This window comes from Petaurus breviceps, unplaced genomic scaffold (genome assembly GCF_028583685.1).
Source record: "Petaurus breviceps papuanus isolate PSGF00001 unplaced genomic scaffold, PetGlider_PUasm1.0 37, whole genome shotgun sequence".
In the NCBI taxonomy this organism is placed as follows: domain Eukaryota; kingdom Metazoa; phylum Chordata; class Mammalia; order Diprotodontia; family Petauridae; genus Petaurus; species Petaurus breviceps.
This window is the reverse complement of record NW_027186296.1, coordinates 68,692,765-68,718,277: the sequence shown is the minus strand read 5'-3', so window position 1 is coordinate 68,718,277 and position 25,513 is coordinate 68,692,765. Positions and strand designations below refer to the sequence as shown.

Below are 25,513 nucleotides of genomic sequence, written 5' to 3'. Positions count from 1 at the left end.
TGGTAGCCTTTCACTCTTGCTTTTAATCCCTTCCTTGGTCTAGCAGACTGAGACATGAATCAAACAGCTTTCTGCTGCACTGAAGAAATTAGTGTCTCCCTTCTACCTACTCATTTCTTCCAAGCCCAGCACTGAAATCCCTCTGTAGATAGAAAATAGGAAAATAAGCGCCAACTCTTGCTGTGGTCATAATAATAAGAGCTGCCCAAAAGAGTTAGCAGAAAGAAGTTCAAAAGGGGAGACAGACAGACAAGCAAGGCAGTACCAATCCTACTATGTTAAATTTAGTATGTGCTTGAGGTAAACAAACAAACAAAAAAAGTAGATGAACTTTTCCAAATGTTTGTGATGTTGAGTCATCTTCACATGAGAGTTAATCAACATGCAGCTTAAGTACCTCCTTCCTAACTAAGACTTTCCTGATTCTCCCAAGGGCTGGGGCTTCTCCTCTTCAGCCGCCTTACATGTAGCTACATTACATTTATTTGCATTTATTCTCTTCATAGTTGTTCTGTATAAGCTCATATATGTTGTTATTATCTCTTCCTGTTAGAACATAAGCACCTTATAAAATAGAGTCTGTTTCATTTATTGTTTCTGTATCCTCAGTGCAGAGTAGGCATTTTAATAAATCCTTTTTGGTTGATTAAATTGGGCTTGGTTCTGACTAAGAAGTCATTTTAGTGGGCCACCTCTTTGGTTGTAATAATAGCAACAACTGGCAATTACCCAAAACTCTTAAGGTTTACCAAGTGTTTTAAGTTCAGTTCAGTGTACATATATTATGTGGAAAGCTCTCTGCTAGATGTTGGGACAAAGATAGCCCCTGTCCTCAGGAGGCTTACATTGTACTGGATGCTTTCCTGTAACAACCCTGTGAGGCAGGTAGTACAAACTCTATTATCCCCATTTATTTTAGGCTAGGAAACTGAAACAGAGGTGCTGTATGGCAAGGGCTAGAGCCCGAGTCTTCTAACTTCAAGACTACTTCTTTTTCTTTTACCACAATTATCTTGGGATGATCCTGATGTGAAAGAATCACCATCTAAGTAGAGAAATGAATTTAAATTACAGCTGTAGTAATAACTGTTCATAACTGCATAGCACTTTATGAAGCTCTTTTCTAATAGCCCCCACTGAAAGGGCCTCAGTTTCCAGCTAAAGAAGCAGGGACTTAGAGGTTCACGAGCACACCCATAATTCCACAGCTGGTAAATGGCAAACCATAGCTTAAGTTCAAGCCGCTCCACTTCAAGGCTTGGTTTCTTTCAGCTACACCATTGTGCTGACCCAGATGTGATTCAAGTAAGGAACCCAGATTCCATGAATGTGTTTTAGATATCCAGAATTGCAAATCATGGCCCATGGCCAAATCTTTTGTAAAACAAAATGACTTCTTTGAGGGGAATTGGTACGTTATCAGTTATAGAGCAGTACAGTTCCATTAAGAAAATTACTTTTCACCCTGACCATTATTTTATTTTCTTTAGTTTTGAGCCTTGCCTTTCCCTTTGCTGGGACTTGTTTCACCCTCCCCTGCTCCTCTCTCCCACCCCCAGCCCCCATTTCTCTGAAAATGGTTTAAGCAAAAAATTATGCTGTTGGTATATCATAGTATTTTCACTGAAAACCAACAAGTTTACACAAATAGCTATGTTCCCTTGTGCTTTCTAGGTCTAACTAGGCTTTGCTTGGTTCATTAATTGTCCTCAATATGAAATACTTTATAATTTCATAATAACTTTCTAAATAAGTAAAAAAATGTACCTACTCACGCAAATTATTATTAATTCATTCATTCATTTTTGCCAAACTCAGTCTCCTCTGTGGAGCTTTCATAAGGCAGTAAAGTAAATTAAACCATCCTTCTTTTATGTTCATTTGGTATAGCTTATCATCCTGGGTGAGCAAGCTATTTTCAAGGTTATAAGTAGTGATATTTCAATATTTGATAACCATTGTATTTGGTACTTGTGAAGGTATATAGATAGAAAAACATCTGTTTTATCCAGTGGTATGGCAACTTCAACCATTCAGAACTGCCACAAACCCAAAATAACCCATAGTATAGGAAGTGATGAAAATAGTTAAGAAGCAGCAAAGCTACAAATTTTACAAATGATGTGATTTAATGGATTGATTCATTGAACAGAAGGAAAAGGATACTTTCATTGACTGGCGATAGCTATAAAAGCTAACCCTTATAGATGCCACAACTGAGTTGTGTGTAGGAAACAGGAAAAGTAGAAACTAATGGATGAGAAAGAAAAGAAAAACAGTAAGAATGGGGAAGAACAGTCTTCTTTGCTGGTCCTTCTTCCAGGTCATATCCAATATCATAGGTTAGTGACTCAAATCTCATGTCATTGGCCCTTATTTCTCTTCCCTTTACTCTCCCACTGGTTGTTTTATTGGCTTCAATGGGTTCAATTGTTTCTATGCAGATGTTTCTCAGATCTTAGATCTAGCTCTAATCTTTCTCCTCATCAACAGTCATACATTGCCAACTGCCTTTTGGACATCTCAACCTAGATATCCTGTAGGCTGCTCAAACTCAACATGCCCCCAAACAATGGATTTTCTTTTCCCCAAACTCTTCCTTCTTTCCAGCCTCCCTGTTACTTGGTCAATAAATAACCAATAGGCATCTGTTAAGTACCTACTTTATACCTGATACTGTGCTTAGAGTGCTGGACCTAGAGTTAGGAAGATGAAAGCTCTTCACAGTCTAGTCTTTCTGTATTTCCAGTCTTTTTTACACCTAAACCCTCCCCTCCCCCCATGCCTTCAGTTATAATGGCCAACTTGCTATTCCTCAGATCCCTCCCTCCTCCATCTCCTGTCTCTGTGTCTTTGGAAGAGCTGTCTCCTCATTCCTTGGATGTTCTTACTCCTCACTTCCATTTCTTAGTTTCTCTAGCTTTCTTCAAGAAGACCCAGCTTAAATCCAGCCTTCTTTAGGAGTTCTGTCCCAGGCCCACAAGCTTCTAGTGCCATTCCCTCTGAGATTACCTTCCATCTAGCTGTCTTCCCCATCAGGCTGCCTTCCTTGAAGGCAGAAACTTTTTTTCTTTTCTTTTTTTTTGCATCCTAGTGATTTGCACAATTCCTGGTACATAGTAAGCCTTAAAAAATGTCTGTTGAATGACTCACTGATGAATGTATTCTATAGTTTATAAGATAGGATAATTATCCTCTTCTTGATATAGGTCTGGGGGCTTTATTGGAGTGGAGTTCTATGGAGATGTTTATAGAAATGTAGTGCTTTGGTGTGGTGTAGAATCCTTTGACTAAAAGAAATGTTTTGTCTACAGGGAACCTTTTCCTTAAAAGAAATACTTTGAATGCTACACCTTGGCTGGCCTTCTTATCTTCAGGGAAGTCTAAAATTACAATTGGATGATGGTTGTAATGAATGGAAAAAAACCTTTTATTCTTACTGACAATATGTGTAAGGAGCTATATTTTTAAACAAGAGTTATTAGTGATTGTAATAGTACCAGTGATATTAGAAGGCTCCATGGGCATTAGAATGGGTCAGTAACAGGCAAAGTTATCAAAGAGCGGCATGTTTTAGTGGAAAGAACAGTGGATCCGGAATTAGAGGACCTGGGTTCTAATCATGTTGTTGTCTAAACTTATGATCCAGGTTCATATTTTGCCTTTGACACTTACTGCCTTTTTGACTTTGGGCAAATCACTTAACTTTCCTGGGTCTTATTTTCTGTATCTACAAAATGGAGAACATATGGGTGTGGAATTGTAGTAGATAGCTTCTCAGGTACATTTTGACTTTAGGTTTATAATTCTATGATTAAAATTTGGAATGAATTAATAGGCCATAATGATAATATCCAGAGGAAATAAGTTGAATCTGTTTAAGGTACCAAAATTATATTTGAGGAAGGGAAGCTAATACTAGTTATTTACCAGGCAAGTTGACAGCCGTAAATACTTTGAATACTCAGAGGATCATAGCTTAGACAAATGTTCTTTAGAAGTTGTTGTGATAAGTATATATACTATTTAATCAGGAAGGTGTTTGTAATTCTGAAAAAAATGAGACTTACACTTGACTAAGGCAAGTTATTCTTCCTCTTTCCCATCTCCCTCCCCGCCCCAATTAATAAGTTTTCATTTTCTTTCCCTTCCTCTTTTCCACTAGAAAAATTAAAAAAAAAACCTTGTAGCAAATATGCATAGTCAAGCCACATTGATCATGTCTTGTTCTTCATATTTAGTCTATCATTTCTCTGTGAGGAGGAGATGGGTACCATTTATCATCATCAGTCCTCTGGAATCATGGTTAATTTTTGCATTGATTAAAATTCTTAAGTCTTTCAAAATTGTTGATTTTTACAATGTTGTGGTAATGTAATTATTCTCCTGGTTCTGCTCACTTTATTTTACATAAATTCATAGAAGTTTTCCTAGGTTCATTTGAAACTCTCCCTTTCATAATTTTTACGTCACAATAGTATTACTATTATGTTTGTATACCACAATTTGTTTAGCCATTTTTAAATTAATAGACACTTCCTTAGTTTCTTGTTCTTTGCCATCACAGAGCTGCTATATTTTTATACATATAAGTCCTCTTCTTTTTTTTTAATTTTTAATTTTTTGGAAGGGGAAAGGTAGGGCAATTGGGTTTAATTGACTTGCCCAAGGTTACAGCTAGTTTTATGTTAAGTGTCTGTCTGAGACCCCATTTGAACTCAGGTCCTCTTGAATCCAGGGATGGTGCTCTATTCACTGTGCTATTGTAGCAGCCCCTAAGGGATCTTCTTTCTTTGATCTCCCTCCTTTCTTAAGGAATTCAGTACCTGGCTTATAGCCATCCTTTCCTCCTCAAATCTTACCCTTTATCTTGGGGACTTTGATATTCATGGACCTGACCCTTCCATTTCATCAACCTTGACCTTCCAAGACCTACATCTACATTTCCCCTCAGTCATCCACAAGCATAGTCACAATTTCAACCTACACCTTACCTCAAACTCTGCAACCCCTGTGTTCTTCAATGCTTAATTCCTTTTTTTCATAACTGCTTGTCTTTCCATCTCTCTTTCTGCCTTTCTCCTAAGCTTATCCTTTTTCCTTCATTTCCCCCATGTTTCTCTATCATCCCCCTGTACTGGCCTTGCTTCTTTTCCTTCACTATTTTGATCCTTTACTTAACCAATTCATCTTTGCACTCTTCTCCACCCTTAACTCACTTGACCCCTTGTTTTAGACCCATTCACACTCTACTAATCTTCAATCTCAAGTCACAATAGGCACCTTTGATTTTCTCTTTCTCTACTCCCAAGCTGCTGAAGAAGTGCAGAAAAATTAATGGAACCGTTCTGACTTTGTCCAATATAGATTTATGTTACCTATTCTCAAATGGACTATCACTGTTGCATAGCAATCTTTTTATTTTTCCTTTATTGACTCAATCATTCCTTTCCCTACCTCTCATCCCCAGTGACTCTTCCAAATCTTTTCCTCTCTCTTCAGGTTTCTCTGTCCTCCCACCCACAGCAGACAACTTTGCCTCCTATTTTACTGAGAAAATTGAAGCCATCCATCACGAATTTCTTCATTTTCTCTACTCCACACCTCAACACCCCTCTAATTTTCATCCATTCTGTCCTTTCCGCTAGTCTTTGAAGATATGTCCCTTCTTTTTGCTAAAGTTTACTCCTCTTGTGCCCTTAATTGTAATCTTTTGTCATTTCTGTGATATTGCCCCATTGATCATCTTCTCTCTCATTTTTTATCTCTTCCTGAGTACTGGCTCCTTCTGCTCTGACTACAAACATCCTCAGGGTTCCCCCACCATTAAAAACCTTCATTTAACCCTTTCATCCTCTCAACAGCCATCTATTTCTTCTTCCTCTCCCTGAAAACCCTTTCTCCCACCACTGTTTCACTGCCCACCTACTCACTTCTCAACTCCTTGCAATATCATTTTTGGTCTAATTGTTTAGTTGAAGATGGTCTCTCATGGGTTGCCAGTGATCTTTGTACCCACTAAATTTGATGACCTTTTCCCAGTCCTTATCCTCCATGACCTTTGACAGTGCTGAACACTTCCCTTTTCCTGAATATATCTACCCTCCTTAGTATCTGTACCTTTGTTATCTCTTGTTTCTCATCATGCCAGTCTGATTGCTTCTTCTCAGTTTCAGCATCTGGGTCAGGGAGAATGAGGAGTGAATGGTGACACCACAGTTTTCAGCCTGTATAATTGGAAGGTTGGTGGTGCCTTCAATAGTAACTGAAAAACCTTACAAAAAGAGATAGATTTATAGGGAAAGATCAGAGAATAACAGATCAAGAATTGCAAGGGACCTCACTTGTCATATGGTCTACTCCCCCATTTTACAATTGTAGAAATAGAGGCTTAGGGAGGCTAAGTTATATGCCTAAGCTTATGCAGGTAGTAATTGTCAGAGGTGGGATTTGATAATGAATTGTTTTGTAGCTATTTAGTTTGAGATGCATATGCTACATCTTTCCTTCTAAACCTGCTCCTCTTTCAAACTTTCTTATTTCTCTTGATGGTGCCACTATTTTCCAGGTCACCCTGGTTTATCACTTCCTTGACTCCTCTGTCTCCCTTGCTCCTCATCCAATCATTTGCCTATATTTGTTGGTTATACCTACATCATCTTTTGCATCCATTCTCTTATTTTCCCCCTCACAAGATGGCTGCTTTCTTAGTTGGGGCTCTCATCACTTCTTGTCTGGATTAATGTAGTAGTCTCCCTGTTTCTTTTCTCCCCTTTCTAATCCATCCTTCACAGAGCTGCCAAAACAATTAGACATACATCTAATCATGTGACTCCTGTTCGAAGACCTTTGGTTTTCTCTTTTGTCTCTAGGAGAAAATGCAAATGATTCTGTCTGGAATTTAAGACCTTCCCCAATCCCACTCTAGCCCATCATTCTAACCTTATTTTACATTATTTCTTTTGAGTCCTCTGTGTTCTGACTCTGGACCCCAAACCCAGCAATTTGCCTCTAGCCCTTCTCATTCTCATGGGCTGCCCCTCATCCATGGAATCCCCTCCCTCCTCATTTCTTTCTCTTTTATTTTTCTAGACTCACTTTATCCATGACCTCCCTCTTCTACCCCTAGTTGTTGTGCACTGCTTTTTCTTACTACACATTTTTCTGTGTAGATGTTGTACACCTCCCATCAGTCTGTGTGTAGTGGGATTTGTGTTTGTATCTCCAGTGCTTTGCACACAGCAGGTTCTTTTTTTTTTCTTTTTTGGAGGGGGGGCAGGGCAATTGGGCTTAAGTGACTTGCTCAAGGTCACACTGCTAGTAAGTGTTAAGTGTCTGAGGTTAGATTTGAACTCAGGTCCTCCTGACTCCAGGTTTGGTGCTCTATTCATTGTGCCACCTAGCCGCTCCAACATAGGTTCTTAATAGACATTCAAATTTAATTGCCTGAATTGAAAGAGAAAAGCCAAAGAACCAGCCTTTTAGGTTTAAGATAAACATTATGTAGAATTACTTGCAAACAATCAGATATTCCAGTGAAATTATACATATTTTTCCTTTAATAACATGGCAGGGTTAAAATAATCCATTATTTTTAAATTTGTTAACTCTTTTTCATTTCTTTTTTTTTTTTTAATAGGGGGTCTGGATCTCATCTTCATGCCAGGTCTTGCATTTGACAAACAGGGCAACCGCCTGGGAAGGGGGAAGGGATACTATGACACCTACCTGAAGAAGTGCTTACAGCACCAAGAAAGAAAGGCTTATACAATTGCTTTGGCTTTCAAAGAGCAGATCTGTGGTGCGGTGCCAGTTGGAGAAAATGATATGAAAATAGATGAAGTACTCTATGAAGACAAATAAACTTTGTGGCTTCCAGTGACAACTCTCTGGAATGATTTGGGTTTTGTACTTGAGTAAAATCAAATGCATTTCTTTTCTCCTATCCAAAAATCATTTGCAACTCTACCCTTGTATAATTAAGAACTGGATTGACTTTAGTGTAATTAGAAAGGGTTTAGTATGAAATATTAGTTAAAAATCTTTAGCAATGTGGATAATAGAATATTAGTTAAAGGGGAACATTGCATTTAGTGATTTTTCTTCCTAATTTCCTGGTGTTAAAATGACAATTTTATATTCCCTTTGAAATGTAAATTATGAATGAGAGTCTGTGGTCCAACTTGCATAATGAAGAGAATTTAAACTCATTTAGAACAAGGATTTTGCTGTGTTCTAACATGTCCTTTAATGGCTCCACTTCAATCCCTAAGATACATAGGAAGATTTGATAAATATTAATTGCTTTGTTGATGTTTGTTTCTGGGTCAGACTTTATAAAGGGCTAATAGTATTCATCATGACTTTATTAATCCTTTTCTTTGTTCCCCCAACCTGAAATTTGGGTTAAATACTTCATAGCTTTTGTAGGCTAAAGTGATGTAGGATGCACCAGAAATTGCTCATTGGTTTTGCAGCTTAATACTGTAATTCACCATGATTAGTCCCTAAATGCCTCATTATGAGAAAGCTACCTGTTAGTATTTCTAGAATCTCATGCCAAGTTCTGGTGTTATATTGATTATAAACTCAGCTCCATTTATTTGGGGTTTCTAACTTGGAAATATAATTTGCCTTAAGTTGAAAGTTGGCTGATGACATTTCACCTGGGAAATAATATCTTTTTTGTGTCGTGGTAATAACTTAAAAGTAGCATTATTTGAATAATTTGTTCATAGTGGCCTAGAAGATAGTATATGATTTGAGACTTCATGTAGAAAGAGCACAGACATGTTGCAGAGAAAGTTAAGTAGGGGCATTGGATAAGGGAACTACCCTATAGCTATAAGGCTGTTGGTTAAAAAAAAGTAATTCAACACTATTTGATATTTTTAATTATTTAGACTGTAAATATTAACATTAAATACACTGTAATTATAAATTTTCAATGCTGATGCTTTTAAAAAAATAATTAAAACATTGTCAGAAAACTTTTTTGCTACAGATTGAATCTGAAATTTTTATTGCTAACTTTAATTCTTGGGTGGGGGTTTTGGCATATGAATGAAAGTTTTTTTTTTTACATGAACCATGAATTTATTACTTATAACTTGCATTTTAGTTTGAACGTTATCCTGTGTCAGTGTCTCCATCTGCATCTCTGTTCTCTTTTGTGTTTTTAATGCTAAAATGACCATCTTTTTTTTGTCATCTATATCACTAGTTTCTACCAGATTCCCCCCAAATTAAAACACCAGTCACCACTTCTTATATTTCTTGTAAATAAGGATAGTGAAGCAAAACAAATCCATACTCCAGCACTTAACACAGTAACTGGCACATATTGGCACTTAATAAATGCTTATTGACCGACTGTCTGACCTTGGCTATATTAGAAAATATCTATTGCAGTTTGTCCCTTGATCCCCTCACATAGTAGGTAACATGATTCATCAGTGTTCTGATGTAGTGATGAGTCATTGTATTAATTGAGTTCTTAAGTCCTTCAAAGTTGATTTTTTAAAAAATGTTATTGCATAAATTGTTCTTATAGTTGTACTTACTTCACTCTGCATCAGTTCATGTATTTTTTCAGGTTTCTATGGATCAATTCTTTTCATAATTTTTATACTGTAATAGTATTTCATTATATTCATACACCATAATTTATTCAGCTATTCCCTAGTTGATGGCTGCCCCCTTAGTTCCCATTCTTTGCTGCAACAAAATAATGCTACTATAAATATTTTTTGTACATATGGGACATTTCTCTCTTTGCTCTCTTTGAGCTTTATATACCTAGAAATGGAATTACTAGATTAAAGATACATTTGGGTGACTTTTTGAAGTAGAGTTCCAAATTGCTTTCCAAAATGGCTGGACCAAATTCACAGCTTTGCTAACAGTTCATTAGTGTGTCTTTCCCAGCCTCTACAACGTTTGTTATTTTTCATTTTTGCCGATTTGATATATTTGAAGTAGAATCTTAGGGTCATTTTAATTTGTATTTTTATTATTATTTGAAAAAATTTTTAAATGACTGTTATAGCTTGGACTTCTTCCTTTGTGAACTCCATATTAAAATACTTTAAGCAATATCCATTGGGAAACGACTTGTGTTACCTTAATTTTGAGAAGTCAATATAATTTACTAGTATTTTTCTTCATATGAGCCAAACCAACCTACCCTCCCCCTCATGATTGTAGATGTGCATAATTTTTCTTCTGTTATAACCTTTTTAAAAATTGCCATCTTTAATGTAGCAGGTGATACTAATTATAACCTCTTTGGTTGTTTATCTTTTTATGTACATGACCTGTCTGCACAACTCGGGCCCATCTATGTAGTGCAAATATCAGCGGTCTTAAGGCACTAGAATGAGAAGTTGGTGTTTATGGTAGAAATTCTAGAATGGGTCATTATAGAGATAGTTAAATGTGCAACTAGAAAACAAAATGGTAATTACAAGGAAACCAGTATGGTATCATCAAGAGCAAGTCATAACAGTCTAGCTTTATTTATTTTTTTTAGACAGGATTTATAAACTGGCAGGTCAGGGCAATGTTATCAATAGATTACGATGATGTTGATGATGATGATGATGGATGGCTAGTGTTTAGGTAATACTTTAAGATTTACAATACAAACCTGGTTCTCCTGGAATCAGATAGCCAGTAAATGGCTGAGGCAAAATATGAACTCAGATCTTCCTGTTTCCAAAGCCAGCAATCTATCTACTACACCACATTTATCAAACTTGCTGCCTGGAGGTGTGGCCTGAATTAGCTTAAAATGTAGTTAACAAATGTTTAACAAAATAAATAAAAACACAGTACTCTCTGGGTTTATTAGCATCAGTCCTACCTACTGCATGGGGTTGCCAGGAGGCTCAAATGAAATGATGTATAAGAAAGCGATGAGAAAACTTTTGGGTGCTGTCCAACTGCAGGAGATTATCACTACCATGTACTAATGGTACTTTGATACTTACCACTGTCATGTGGTGGGACCCTATATCTCTGGCCTTCACTTTCTTAATATGTAAAATAAGGGGTTGAGGTAGATGATCTTCTAGGTCTAACACTGTGATCTAGTGTTGAAGCAGTCAATAACTGGTGAAAGGTAAGATTAAACTGCATACATCATGCACATCTCACTGGTTGGTATAGTGATGTGTATTATACACACAGTAAATATTCAATAAACAATGTTTGAATTGTTGGATGAAATAGATGAGAAGACATGATCTGACCCTGGTATGATCAAATCTCATATGCTTCCCCAGTGGAAGTTGTGCTTAGAGCCAAAAGACCTGGGTTCAAAATCTGTCCTAGTCACTACTTCTATGAGTTTGGGCAAGTCACTTTATCTTCAGCTCAATTTCCTTACCTGTAAAATGAATGCAGGTAGAGAAGGAGAGGACTAAATGACCTTTATGGTTCCTCAACTTATGATCCTATGGTCTTATGAATGACAATATTTGTTATATTGATGCTTTATTTTATAGGAAAAGTTAGGTGTCGTGGTGGGTCAGGGTAACTGTAAATATTTTAAAAGTAATTTCATGAAACAGTGGGTCCTCCCTCATTCATTTTGTGTAACAAACAGGATCAGTGGTACAGAGCTCAAGGTAGTCTACCCTTAGTGAGATTATGATTCCCACTGGGGATTAATGGCATTTTTTCAATGCTGAAATGAAAAGATATACAACATACTGTATATGCAGAATGAATACATCAAAGGAAAATATTGTATCCAGTTTTGCTGCCAATGGAAGGTAGATGATAAATCAACCTTTATAATCTGTAGCTGACAGTTTCATTTGCTTTTTAATGTTATACTGATCTTTTGGAAATGCAGGAAATTCACATAAAGAAAGTTGCTTGATGAACTTTAATCTTATCCATAATTGGATAATAAAACTGAATATGTACAGTAATTAAAAGTATTGTGATAAAAGACACAATCTGCAGTTTCATATATAGCCATTTCTGAAAATTGTTAAGTTCAGCTCAGGTCATGTACTTGTGACCCTTAAAAAAAAAGGTAATAATGCTTATGAAATGAGATTCAGTATCAGTGATGTCCCTGGGATCAGGACAGATTTTAAAGACTATGCCTAACTAAGCCAACTTTCAGAGAAGAATTAAAAGGACTTGCTTTTAGAGATGTTTGCTGGGATACCAAGGAAATAGTCTATTGCTGTCCTTTTCACACAAACATTTCTCCACATGTAGCAGAAATACCCTAGTGGAGCCTAGAGAGAAATGTGAGTTTGACAGTCCAATTTCGGCTTTTTAGCCTCTCTAGTAATGCTTATCTTTGCTGTAGCAAGTCTTCATAGATCCCAATCCTCCCCTGCTCTTCTTTGGTTACCCCAACCATGTTACTCCACTTTTCCTCCTCCCTCAGAGCCCAGGTGCCAGTGCATTCTATCTGGCTCTCCTCGATCCAGGTTTAACCCTGCAGATATCCTATGACCATTGTAAGTCACGGTGCTGTCCTTTTGCTTTGCCTGAAGCCTTCCCACCAACCCATTCGATCCCATTGCCAATCTGGTCTAAACATATGTGACTGTTTTTCTGTGGTCCTAGCATAGCTTTGCTGTGCTGCATTTCTTTGGTTCCAGCCCCAGATCTGTCCTTGGCTTCCTCCCAAATCCCCCCAAGATGCAGGCTGCCTCTATGCTAACCTGCCTAAAGTAGTGGAAGTTGTTGTTCTGTCCCCAGAATTAACATTTCCCCCATCCACATGCATGTAGGTGCCAACAAACAGCTTCCTGTTCCACAACACTACCAAGAGGCCAGTAGTTTTTAATTTCTGACTAAAGTGTCTGCCCCAGGACTTGGACCCATTACAGAAAAGGGTAGTTAAAATTCAGGCAGCACTAGGATGGGAAGCAAATGTTTGGGAGAGGTAGTAGATGGCACAGCCAGCCATATATCTGAACATATTAAATACAACCAAACTATCTTCCCAGTTGGATTCCACTGTATGGGAGAAACATGCCCTGGATTTATTTATTCAAACCAGGTAGAACCATTGAATGATAAAACTGCATGCTAAAAGTGGGTTTATCTAATCCAATGCTGTCTTTTTATTGATGAGGAAACTAAGGACCAGAGAGAGAATAAAATAGCTAATTTGTGGTAGGAATGGGAGTGTAACCTAGGTCTCCTGAGTCTCGATCTAGGATTTTTTTTTCCATTGCACATATCATCTCTTTCTTAATTTGACATTGTTAAATTAAGTGAAGTGGCCCATTTACAGGACTACTTACCTCTGCTCTGCAGAGCAATTAACCAACTTTGGGCAATATAATGTAGCATCCACAGCTTTCTGTTTTGTCTTGCCAGCGGATCTGTTCTCTGATGTACGATATCCCAGGGTCCCCCATTTATGGGTCCCCCAGTTATGCTCTCAGAAAACTGCTCAAATTCCCTCTCTATCCATACTCTACTCTAGTCCCCTATTGACTATCCAGTGGTATCTGAGTGATTTTGATGACTCTCCAAGAGGTTGGAGGGATATTGAGAACCGTTAGCGGTAAAGTGACTGGATACAGGGAGAGAGGAGATAATACTCCTGGCCACATTCTCCTCCCTTGGCAATCTTTTTAAGGAGAGGTGGAGCCAATTGTCAGCCTGACCGAGCCTTCACCATCTTCTGGTGGTAATAATAATAATAACTAACAATTACACAGCACCACCTATGTGTCAGACACTGTGATACAAAAAGAGGCAAAAGAGAGTTCTTGACCTCAAGGAGCTTACAGTCTAAGGGGGGAGACAATGTGCAAACATATATGCAAAGCAAGCTATGCACAGGATGAGTAGGAAATAATTAATGGAGGAAACTATAATTAAGAGGGGATAGGAAAGGCTTCCTGTAGAAAGTGGAGATTTTAGCTGAGACTTAAAGGGAGCCAGGGATGTCAGTGGTCAAAGCAGAGGGAGGAGAGCATCTGAGGTATGGGGGATAATCAGAATGCTCAGAACTGAGAGATGGAATATCTTGTTCATTTAGCAGCCGGGAAGCCAGTGTCACTGAAGCGAGATGTACGTTTTGGGGAGGAATAGGAAGGTTAGAAAGGTAGGAGGGGGCTAGGTTATGCAGGGCTTTGAATGGAAACATCATTTTGTATTTGTTCCTCAAGGCAATAGGAAGCCACTAAGAGTTTATGGGGGGGAGTGACATGATTGCACCTACTTTAGGAAAATCGTTTTAGTGGCTGAATGGAGGATGGATTGGATTACAGAGAAGCCCACCAGCAGGTTACAGCAATAGTCCAGGTGTGAGGTGAGGAGAACCTGCACCAGAGTGGTGGCAGTGTCAGAGGAGAAAAGGTAGAGTATTTGGGAGATGTTGCAAAGGTGAAATCAACAGGCCTTGGTGACAGATTGGATTTGGGGATGAGAAATAGTGAGGAATCCAGGATGACCCCTAGTTCGTGAGTCTGAGGGACTGAAAAAATGGTGATTTTTTCTATAGAAATAGGGCAGGTAGAGGGCTGGGTTAGGGGAAAATAGGGGGTGAGATTAGGGGGAAAGGGAATGAGTTCTGTTTTGGACATATGGTTTTAAGATGTTCACTGGACATCCATTCTGAGATGTCTGAAAAGGGTTGCATTGGAGGAATTGGGACAGGATAAGTTGATTTGTGAATCTGTCAGCATAGTGATGGTAATTTAATCCATTAGAACTGATGAGATCACCAAAGGAAATATCAGAGAGGGAGAAGGCAGCCCAGGATAGCATACTGAGGGTCATCTATGATTAGAGGGCATGATCTGGAGGAGGATACAGTGAAGGAGACAGAAGAGAAATGTTCACATAGGTAGGAGGAAAAGCAGGAGAGAGTGATATCCTGAAAACTAGCAAGAGGAGAGTATCAACGTGGAGAATGATCAATAGTCTCAAAGGCCACACAAGGAGTGTAAGGACTGAGAACAGGTCATTGCAACAAGGAAGGAGCTCTTATTTCTCCTATTATACAGTTGAAGAAACAGGCAGGCAGAGGTTAAATGACTTCCCCAGGATCACGTAACTGGATTTGAACTCAGGTCTTTCTTACTTCAGGCCCAGTGTTCTATCCACTGTACCATCTAGCTACCTGGACTAGAATAGCTCTATTATGGCTTTTGTTTTCCTTGTGAAGACACTGCTTGCCCTTAACCAAACTGCTTAGTCTCCTTTTGTTTCATTTCTATCATCTGTAAAATGAGAGACAAAAACTAGGTGATCTTTAAAGTCTACCTATTACAAATAAAAAACTCAAAATTTTGTGTGATTTCATTTAACTTCTTGGGTCAAGGGAAACCTTACAACACTAATCACATGAATGGTCTTCCTAGTACTTTCCAGTACTTCCTAGACCATGTCTATAGAAATTAATGTGGCTATTTGTGGCCATCATACACACCAAAGCCATGCTGCCTTTCCCCTTATAATATCCAGACAATCATGGAGAAATTTCTTTCTTTGCCTGAATTACCTTGGTAATTGTCTTTTTTTCTCTGTATCTTTTTTAGACCAATGTGAATAATTTGGGCAGTTTTAAATTTCCCACTTAGGTAGCAAGGTCCCATCCTAGTTTGGAAGAAATGATAAACCACTCTGAGCCATTGATACCTTTCCTACTATCAAAGGAAGCTAAGATCCTGTGTTCTCCCCAGTAGCTCTTCCATATCTTGAACTAAAATCCTAGGGGGCTGGGATATGCAGAATGGGAAAGTCCATGGCTGCAAAGTCTCAGTTCCTCAAGCAAGAGGTAGGTCAGATGAGGAAGAGGGGGAATTACTAGAATTGTGAACAAAAGAAGCCAGGGTAGATGTGATCTAGTAATGTCTGGGCTTTAACCACAAACTTTGCACACAACTTGTATGCACTCAATGTAGTATGCACGCCTATACTTTTAAGACCCTTGTGATGATTCTCAACCTTCCCTACCTATTTCTTGAAATAAGTTTCAGCTTTGGACAGCTCCAGATGAACTGTTTAAGTTGCAGTGAACAGATTCTTCAATTAGACATTGCTAAGGCTATGAGGACAAATGATGGGAAACCAGTCATATGGGAGCTTGGTGCCCCTACAGCCTTTTTGGCTTCACATCTCACTTCCTAGCAAAACACATTTGTACCTCCGAAATTCTAATTCAACCAAATAACCAAAGAACAAATATGCTAGGGGTAAAAAAGTCACTGCTTTTAAGTGGTGTCAGTTTTCTAAATGTATTTTTCTGATTTCCCCATAGGGGAAATTTACCCTATAGGAATGGCACAGTGAAGTTTGATGCATTTCTTGCATGGAAAGATTAAAAACTTACTCCCTTCTCCTATTCTCCTGACCAGAGACACATAACCAAGACACAGAAAATCACACAAACATAGTGAGATACAGGACCACATAGGGATACAAAGAAAGATATGGATATGTACAGATACTGAGTTGGAAATACAAACAAAAAGGAAAAGATATACATATACATTTATATATATGCACATAAAAGAAAATAGAAGTATTCAGTTCAACAAATATTTACTGTATATAGGCATTGGGCTAAGTAGAGATACAAAGACAAAAAAAACACTTCTCATCAAAGAGCTTGTTGGGAGGGAGAGAGAAGAAAGATGCAAAGGGGACTTAGGTAAGTAAATACAAAGTGAGCCATTAGGTGGGGAACCCATAGCCTGGAGACCTCATGTGGTCTTCTGGGTCTTTAGGTGTGGCCTTTTGACTGAGTCCAAGTTTTTTCTTTTAATCTCATTGTTTTTATTCTTGATTTTTTGGAGGGGGAAAGGCAAGGCAGTTGGGGTTAGGTGACATGCCCAAGGTCACACAGCTAGCAAGTGTATCAAGTGTCTGAGGCTGGATTTGAACTCAGGTCCTCCTGACTCCAGGGTAGGTGCTCTATTCACTCTGCTACCTAGTGGCCCCTGAATCCAAGTTTTGCAGATAAAATCCTTTTATTAAAGGTATTTGTCCTGTGAAGTTTGGATTAAGTCAAAGGGTCACACTTGGAGGACCTAGAGGGCCACATGCAGCCTTGAGGCTGCAGGTTCTGCTTCCCTGGTAGGGGGAAGTAAAAGCACTGGTGACTGAGGGAATCAGGAAAGGCCTAATGGTTAAAAGAACAGAACCTAAGCTGAGCCTTGAAGAAAGGCAAGAACTGTGAGTTATAGAGATGAGGAGCGCATTACATTTATGGAGAATAGCTACAGAGACTCTATGGAGGTACAAGATAGAATGCTGAGTATGGAAGAGTCAGTTTGTGTGTGGAACATGTGAAGGTAGTGTGGTATCATGTGTGGCCTTAGTTTCAAGGAAACATGGGCTCAGGGCTCACTTCTACCACATTCCTCTTGTGTGACCTGAGGCAAATTACTTAAGCTTTCTGTGCCCCCAGGTAATTTTCTAAGACTTTTAAGTTGCAGTGAAGGTGCCCATCTGGAGTGGTAGAGGTAATCCCTCACCAGGGGCTTGCTACACTAGTGAAATTAAAGGTCAGGGGAAAAAAATAGAATGAGGTGGAAAAAAAATTCTGGAAAGGTGTCTGGTGCCAGTTTCTGAAGGGTCTTAAATACCAGGCTGGGGAGTTGCATTACCTAGAGGTAATAGATTTCAGAACTGGAAGGGACATTACCAACCAGGGGTTTAGGGGTTCTTGACTTTTTGTGTCATGGATCCTTCTGGCAGTCTGATGAAACCAATGGACCTCTTCCCAGAATTATGTTTTTAAGTGCATAAAATACATAGAATTACAAACGAAATAAAATATATTGAAGTACAGTTGTTGAAATATTTTTTAAAAGTTAATAGGCCCCAGGTTAATAATCCCTGACTCTAGTCTAGTTATCTCATTTTGTAGTTGAGGAAGTTAAATCCTAAACAGGAAAGAATTTGCTCATGTTCACATAGTACAAAGAGAGATTAACACAGAGACCCTGGTTTCCAAATTCTTACAGATAAGGTTTCTTAGACTTACATTTTTATTTTGGAGCCTAGTAAGATTTTGTTGTTGAGGACAGTTAAAACCATATTATACCTTTTTTATCAATAGGTATGTACATGCTAATGTATCCTCATAACTGCTACATACTAGGATGGATTAATCAGAAGTCCAGCTTTCACTTATGGGGTGGGTTCTAAACCATGCCAAAAGCACTACAAATTAGATTCAGTGTAGAATGAATTCAGATTGGAACTTGTCAATGGATCTGTATCACTACTAGTGCCAATGGGTAGGTTGGATAATGTTTGGATAATAGGCTATTAGGAGTCAGGAAGACCTGTATAAAGTCCTATCTCAAATGCTTGCTTAGCTGTGTGACCCTGGGAAAGTTGCTTAACTTCCCTGTGTCACACTTTTCTGATCTTGTAAAATGAGAGAGGGCTGGGTTCAGTGGCCTTCCTTCCAGTTCTCAATCTGTGATCCAGATATCAGTCCTCATCCTTCCACTGCCACTTGCTAGCTGGATGACTATGGGCAAGTCACTTAAACCCTTTCTACCTCATTTTCCTCATCAATAAAATGGGATTAATAATACCCATAGTACCTGCCTTACAAGGCCTTTCTGAGGCTTGAATGAGATGACATTCTTAAAGTACCTTATAAACATTTAAATATTCCATAAATATGAATGTAATTTTATTTCTGTGGGCACAGTTTCCTTATTCACAAGATCAGGATGTTAGACCAGATATCCAAAAATATCTTTAAAAACTATGATCCTATGATTTCATTATATAACATTTTTCTCTGTAATATACCATCAGTGTTATAACACGCTCAGCTTTTTCCTTTGTCTAAATGATATCCCACTGAAGCTTGTCCTTTTTTTTTTTTTTTTTTAGAAAATCAGTGTAATTTTACCTGTGTTTCCTATAGGAAATATATTTATAATAAGTAGCTTAATTTTAGGCAAAAATAATTTTTCCCTTGAAACAATGTTTGTTGGCTTGAATCAATTAGATAGCTATCCTAACTATTCACTCAACTTACTGAGTGCCTCTCATATGCCCAGCACTGCACTATGCATGGTGGGAGATGCAAAGTAAGAGAAAGATATTGTTCATGTCCTCAATGAATTTATAGTTGAGAAGAAGAGATGAACTAATTTCTACTACTAATTAACTAAAATAACACATAAAATAAGGAATAATTCAGTGATAAACTGTTCTAACATAGGTGTGATTATGGTTCAGAGAAAGGAGAAATCAGCATAGGCTAAAGTTTGGGGAGACATGGTAGGATTAGAAAGTTGGACCCAAACTCAATTCAACAAACATTTATTAAGCACCTATTGTAAATAGGAGCCTGTGGTAGGCATTGGGTTTGCAGAGGTAAAATAGTATACAGTCCCTGCCCTGAATAATATCATTGGTATGGTGTAGAGAACTAAGCATTCTATTTGGTTTCAAGCACCTGTGTTGCCTTGGATGAATTACTTTGTCTCACAGCATGGTCACTCAGCTAATGAGCATTTATCAAATGCCTAATCTGTGCTAGCCACTATGCTAAGCACTGAGGATGCAAGAAGAGGCCAAAGAGAGTCCCTGCCCTTAGGGAGCTTACAATCTAATAAAACATTACTTTCTTCATCTATTAAAGGAGGAGTTTGAACTAGATGATCTGTGCTGTCCCCTTTAACACTAAATCTAGGGGTTTGCTGAAGCCAACTGAACAGGTTTGGAGAGGCATTGTGCAATTTTGTGTTCAAGCATTTAAACCTCAGAAATCAACAAACACTAAAATCAGGGCTTTATTGTTTTGTTGGTTGTCTAGACTTAAGGAAATGTAAATAATGCAGATTCAGCTTAAAAGTGTGTATATTTTTTTCTCCTAGGAAGTCCAGTTAAATATTTACCAACATACCCATATATTGCTCTATAAACATTGCTTGAACTCAGTGGGAGGGAAGTAGATCATTCAGGGAATGAAGTCATCACCAGAAAGGAGGTCTGGAGACTGTAGAATAATAGGAACAATTGATATTTGTATAGTGTTATGAGGTTTATGTCCATTATCTCATTTGATACTCACGATCCTCACGATCATCCCATGATCTTGAATTTAACTATACAGAGATGATGATGATGATAAAAATATAGGTGGACAGATGGGGGAGAAAAATTGGAAAAATTCCAGATGAAGGATCATTGAGCAAACATGTGGAAACAGTGCTGTACCTAGTAATTTCACCATTCAGGACAAACAACACAAAATGGACTCTCAAATCAATTCTATAATTTATGATTCAAAAATAAGGAGTAATTAAGGAAAAATCAGTTAAGTGGGAATTAGTTTTTATAGTGGTTTACAGTTGGGTGCCATTAATAAAATAATGCTTGTCTCTTCCTATTATAACTAATTATTTTACCTAATTAGAATAATGGAATAATCGATATAAGTCTAGAAGGGACCTCACAGACCATCTAGGCCAACCCCTCATGTTAGAGAGGAGAAATTTGAAGCCTAGGGGGAGTTAAGTGACTCGCTCAAAGTTGCATGGGTAGTTAAATATTAAAGGTAGGATTTGAACCTATCTTCTCTGTCTCCACAGCCAATATCCTTTCTATTGTATCATTACTTTTAGGTTCAGTTGTATCTGGCTAGTGGGCAGCTAGGCGGTGCAGTGGATAGAGTGCCAGGTCTGGAGTCAGGAAGACTCATCTTCATGAGTTCAGCTCTGGCTTCAAGCACTGTGTGACCCTGGGCAGGTCACTTCACCCTATTTGCCTCAGTTTCCTCATCTGTGAAATGAGCCAGGGAAGGAAATGGCAAACTAACTGTAGTATCTTTGCCAAGAAAACCCCAAATGGCATCCCAGAGAATCAAACACAACTGAAATGACCAAACAGCAACAACAATGGAGTACATGTGATGAATTTTTACACACACACACACACACACACACACACACACACACACGTCACCCCAGCCTAGTTTTGGTTTTGTGTGGATATAGGAATGAAAATGACGTGCACAAGAAATGGGGTAGAGACTAACAATTGTGCCTTTTCTCTTTTACTATTATTGTTCTCCATATCTCTTCTGAACAGTGGGCTTATCATTTATTTAATCCTCCCTTCCCATGCTATAAAGGTCAAACAAAGCAACTTTCTTTGTCATTATCTTTCCTTATCACCCTCCAATCAATGTGAGTTCTAGTACTCCTAACACTATTTTTACTGTATCATGTAAATTACTTTACTTTAATTACATTACTTTGTACTCATCCTCTGCTAGCCTTTTTTGTTTCCATTTTCTTTTGAAAACTTAAGTTGCTGAGTGAGTTCTCTGTGAATCTATACCAGTCACTTCAGATAAGTCTCATTTTCCCTCTTCAAAAGAACTGTTTCTCTTGGTGTCTAAAAATTTCACTCTTGAGAGCCTTGCCGTGTCTCATCAACTGACTTCCATTATAGCATTTATATTTGTGACTTCTACTTACCTTTCCTTGAAATCTGCTGTCCCCAAATTTAGGATAAGAATTGGTTCACCCTGACTTTCCTTTCTGTGCTAGAAAAGTCTAGTCATTTTTGGCCAAGATTCCCATTGTTTCCACCCCTGGTACTAGATCCTTCCTGTTAGTGAGAATAAGGTCCACATTATAATTCTGCTCTTTCCTCCACCTTTTGAAAGATGAAATAATAATCAAAGACATTTAAGAATTATGTGGTGCTCTGCTTTTGGCAGAGAGGGAACTCCAGTATGTATCTGGATAGATGAAGTTTCTTATCCTGTCCCTATGCCAGGTTTATGATCTGTTTCCCCAAATCCTTGTCTGTTTTCTTTTTTCTGTCCAGATACTCTGTAGTTTTCTTCTATGACAAAAAGAGTGATTGGGAGTCAAGTCAACTAGTCAACAAGCGTTTATTAAGCACCGACTGTGTTCCAGACACTGTGCTAAAGTGCTTAGGATACAAAGAGAGGTAAATGCAGTGCCTCTCCTCGGGGAGCTCACAGTCTAATGAGGGAGAGGAGCTAAGCTAGCAGCTATGATTGAGAGATATTTCCAAAGGAAAAAACCCAGTAAAACTTGTGACTTTCTGGGTATAGCGATTCAAGGAATGCAGGTCAACCCATGTCACTTCCCTGCTCAGAAGTGTTGAATCAGTCAGTCCCTTTTGACTCTAGGACAAAATAGAAATCTCTCAGCTTGGAGTCTAGGTTCTCCACAGTTTGACTCTGGCTTACCATTCCTGCTTTATTCCTTCTTATTGCTCATCATATACTTGACCTTCAAGCTAAGCTGAATTATTTAGCAGTTCCTCAGTTTAGCATTTTGTCTCCTGCCTTTGTGTTTTGCACAGGATTTCGCCATGTCTGTATTGTGGTTCTCACCTCTGCCTCTTCCTCCAGAGCTCGGCTCTGGTACCATTTCTTCCATTATGCTAGCCCAGCCTACCCCTTTGCTGGTGATTCTGACACATATTTACTATACATCTACATTTTGGTGCACTTGTTGCATCTACCTACTGAGGACATCTGCAGTTGTTTTTGTTTTTGTATTTTCAGTAGCTGTTACAAGATCTTACATATAGAGGAGGCACTTAATGCTTGTGGAATTGAGTTGAATAATAGAAGAGGTAAGAATGGAAAGCTTAAGGAGTTGCTCTTTTTTAGTTCTGTTGGCTTCTGAGTAGAGGAGTGACATTGTGAAAGCAGTGTTTTAGGAGAATTCATCTGGAAACTTGACTATAATCTGTATAAAATCCAGACTATGAGGGAAAGAAATGAATGGACCAAATGGGGATGGAATAAATAGGAAAGATTCATTATGGCACTATTATAATAATCTAGGAAGGTTATGAGAATTGTTACATAACTTATAAAAACATTCTATAAATCCTAAAACATGATATAATATTAAAAAAACTAGAATTAATTCATCAAACACTTATTGAATCCTTGCTATTCACAAAGTTGGAAAAAACAAAGTTTATATAAGACAGTTTCTGACTTCAAGGAACTGATAGGAAAATAAGATGTAAACACAAACTCCTTCAGTATATGATATTGTAAGATAAGTACATCAAGTAAATGAATGAATGAATGAAGCTAGAATCTGAAGGACAGATACAGATTCTGGGGGCAAAACCTTTGTGGTAAATATCTTTGATAAAAACTTGACACTTGGGGCGGCTAGGTGGAGCAGTGAGTAAAGCGCCGGCCCAGAGTTAGGAGGACCCGAGTTTGGTTCCAGCCTCAGACACTTAACACCCACACAAAAATACTAGCCGTGTAACCTTGAGCAAGTTACTTAACCCCAATTGCCCTCCAAAAGGCTAAAAAAATAAAACTTGACACTCTAAATTTAGAGGAATTCTGAGGGGACTCCCAAGATATCCCACAGGGAGTACTTAGTACAGTGGCTAGCACAAAATAACAACTTAACAAATGTTTATTGCTTGCTTTGTAGAGCCTATATAGGATGAAGTTATGTGTCTGGGGAACTCTATAGGTCCCTGAAGGAACTAGGGCTCAGGGAAGAGGGAGGAAAATTATATTTATTGTTTATAGGCTATTGTGAGTTCTTTAGGTATTTCTGCATTTTTTTTTTGGTGGAGTGAAATTAAAGGGTGTCCTGTAAATGATATGCCTTCTTAACACTAATGCTTAGATGGGAAGTAGCGACCTTCCCTTTGACTCACATCTGTGGAGTACTAGACATGAGCTGTATCCTGAAATTTCCCTAAAGGAAATCTGGGTTAGGGCAAAATGATACAAAGCATCACCAAGATTGAGCTCAGTCCTTGTAAATCCAGAGCTTGGGGTACAGAGGTCATGTATTACCTCTTGGGGGCATCTCTCTTCCACAGATAATCTCTTTAGCTCATTTTGCCCCCACCTTTTCAAACCTTTTTTGAGCACCCTTGTGTTTATCTCTTAGTGGTCTCATTCTACCTAGCCCATTAAGACTTAACCTCACTGCTCTTAGGAGCCACCATAGCAGTGTCTACCCAGGCTTGCCAACCTCTGGGCAATTGCATGGATTCTGGACTTCTCATGACCATCAGCAAATTTGGTTTTCATTTGTCTCATTCTTCAGGGAGATGCTTTCAGGAAGTATAATAGCTTGTCTAACTCCTTGCCCTGAAAGCTGGGTTCTAAATAATTTCCTGAAGGTCTATACCTGATTTAGTCTCAGGCCTCAGTGTAAGCCCTCATCAGAGGAAGTAAAAGAATCTCCAAATTGTTAATTGTATTGTTTATATCATCAGTCTTGCTCCTAATCTGATTTTGATTGTTAATTGAGATTCCTGTATCTAAGATCTTGTCCCAGAGGACCACATCAGTATCTTATAAGGGGATCATATCTATAACTTGTATTCATTTTAGTAACTAGGATCTTGGCTTGTCTTCCTATTAGAGGGATGTTTACACTAAGCATGTGAAGATTTCCCCTGGTAGAATGGGTGGATAACAACAGTTTTTTCCAGTGACCATGAAGGCAGCTGAAGCAGATGCTGTGGAGTGCTTAGAGCTTGGTCAGACATCAAAGATGCCAAAGTCCTCTACTACATCCTGGGCTTTTGCCAGTTGTCTTGACCTTCATCCTGCTACTGGACCTTGAGGACTCTGGAAGAGAAAGTGAGGCTGATGACTTTGTACAACTCTGCCTCAATTACATCCAACTCATGTACAAATCAAGACATTGCCCATCGTCTACTATTTTACCCCAATGTCGTGATGTCTTTGGTCTTCTTTGAAAATGAAGGATAACAACAGCAACAACTTACTTTGGTTCCTTGCCTAATATTCTTGGGCCTTCATGTTTGGAGTTTTGCTTTATAATCCCCAGTCCTTTTAGGAATTGGAGTATTGCTCCTGAACCATAGTTCATATAGGGAGTAGCTGCTGCCAGACTCTCATGCTGATTTCTTGCTTTGACTTCTGTTTTGTTCTACTCCACTCACTTATTCGGACTCTTTCCTCTTGCTTGTTGTAGGGAATTGTTCCACTTTATGTATTTAGCACTCTCTCTCCTTCTGTCTTTTTCTCTCTGTATGTATATACAGATACACATTTATGTATGTATGCATATATACATACACACATAGACATATATATATATATGCACATATAAAGTATGCATATATAGCATATGTATATTTATCATATATATTAATTATGTCCACTCCCTTTAGGGTATGTCCAGTTGTTTTTCCTGGTGACCACTTAGAAGCTTGGAGTGAACCTTCTTCCAAATGGCTTGAAACTCACAGGGTGTTTCAGATCATAATGCAATAAAAATTACATTATTAAATATAGGGACTGTGGAAATGCAGATTAAAAAGTAATTGGAGACTAACTTAATCTTAAAGAATGAGTGGCTTAAAGAACAAATCATAGTAACAATAAATAATTTAATTAACTAGAATGACAATAATGAGATATTATACCAAAATCTAAAAGCAAAAACCAGGAAAATTTGTGTCTCCAAATGCCTACATCAATAAAATAGAGGGGCGGCTAGGTGGCATAGTGAATAGAGCACTGGCCCTGGAG

At 38.3% G+C, this 25,513-nt stretch overlaps 1 protein-coding gene across 3 annotated transcripts in view; it reads left to right on the top strand.

Moving 5' to 3' along the window:
- MTHFS (methenyltetrahydrofolate synthetase) overlaps nt 1–25,513 on the top strand; it is a 253,028-nt gene that overhangs the window by 100,263 nt on the left and 127,252 nt on the right. The window contains exon 3 of one of the 3 annotated variants that reach the window (XM_069098672.1): nt 7,640–9,004. The exons of 1 other annotated variant lie outside the window; for it this stretch is intronic. In XM_069098672.1, the coding sequence (XP_068954773.1) occupies nt 7,640–7,863 (224 nt within the window). In that variant the 3' untranslated portion in view covers nt 7,864–9,004. Of the gene's footprint in view, nt 1–7,639; nt 9,005–25,513 lie in introns of those variants that run through there. One more of the 3 variants, XM_069098674.1, reaches the window with a different exon arrangement.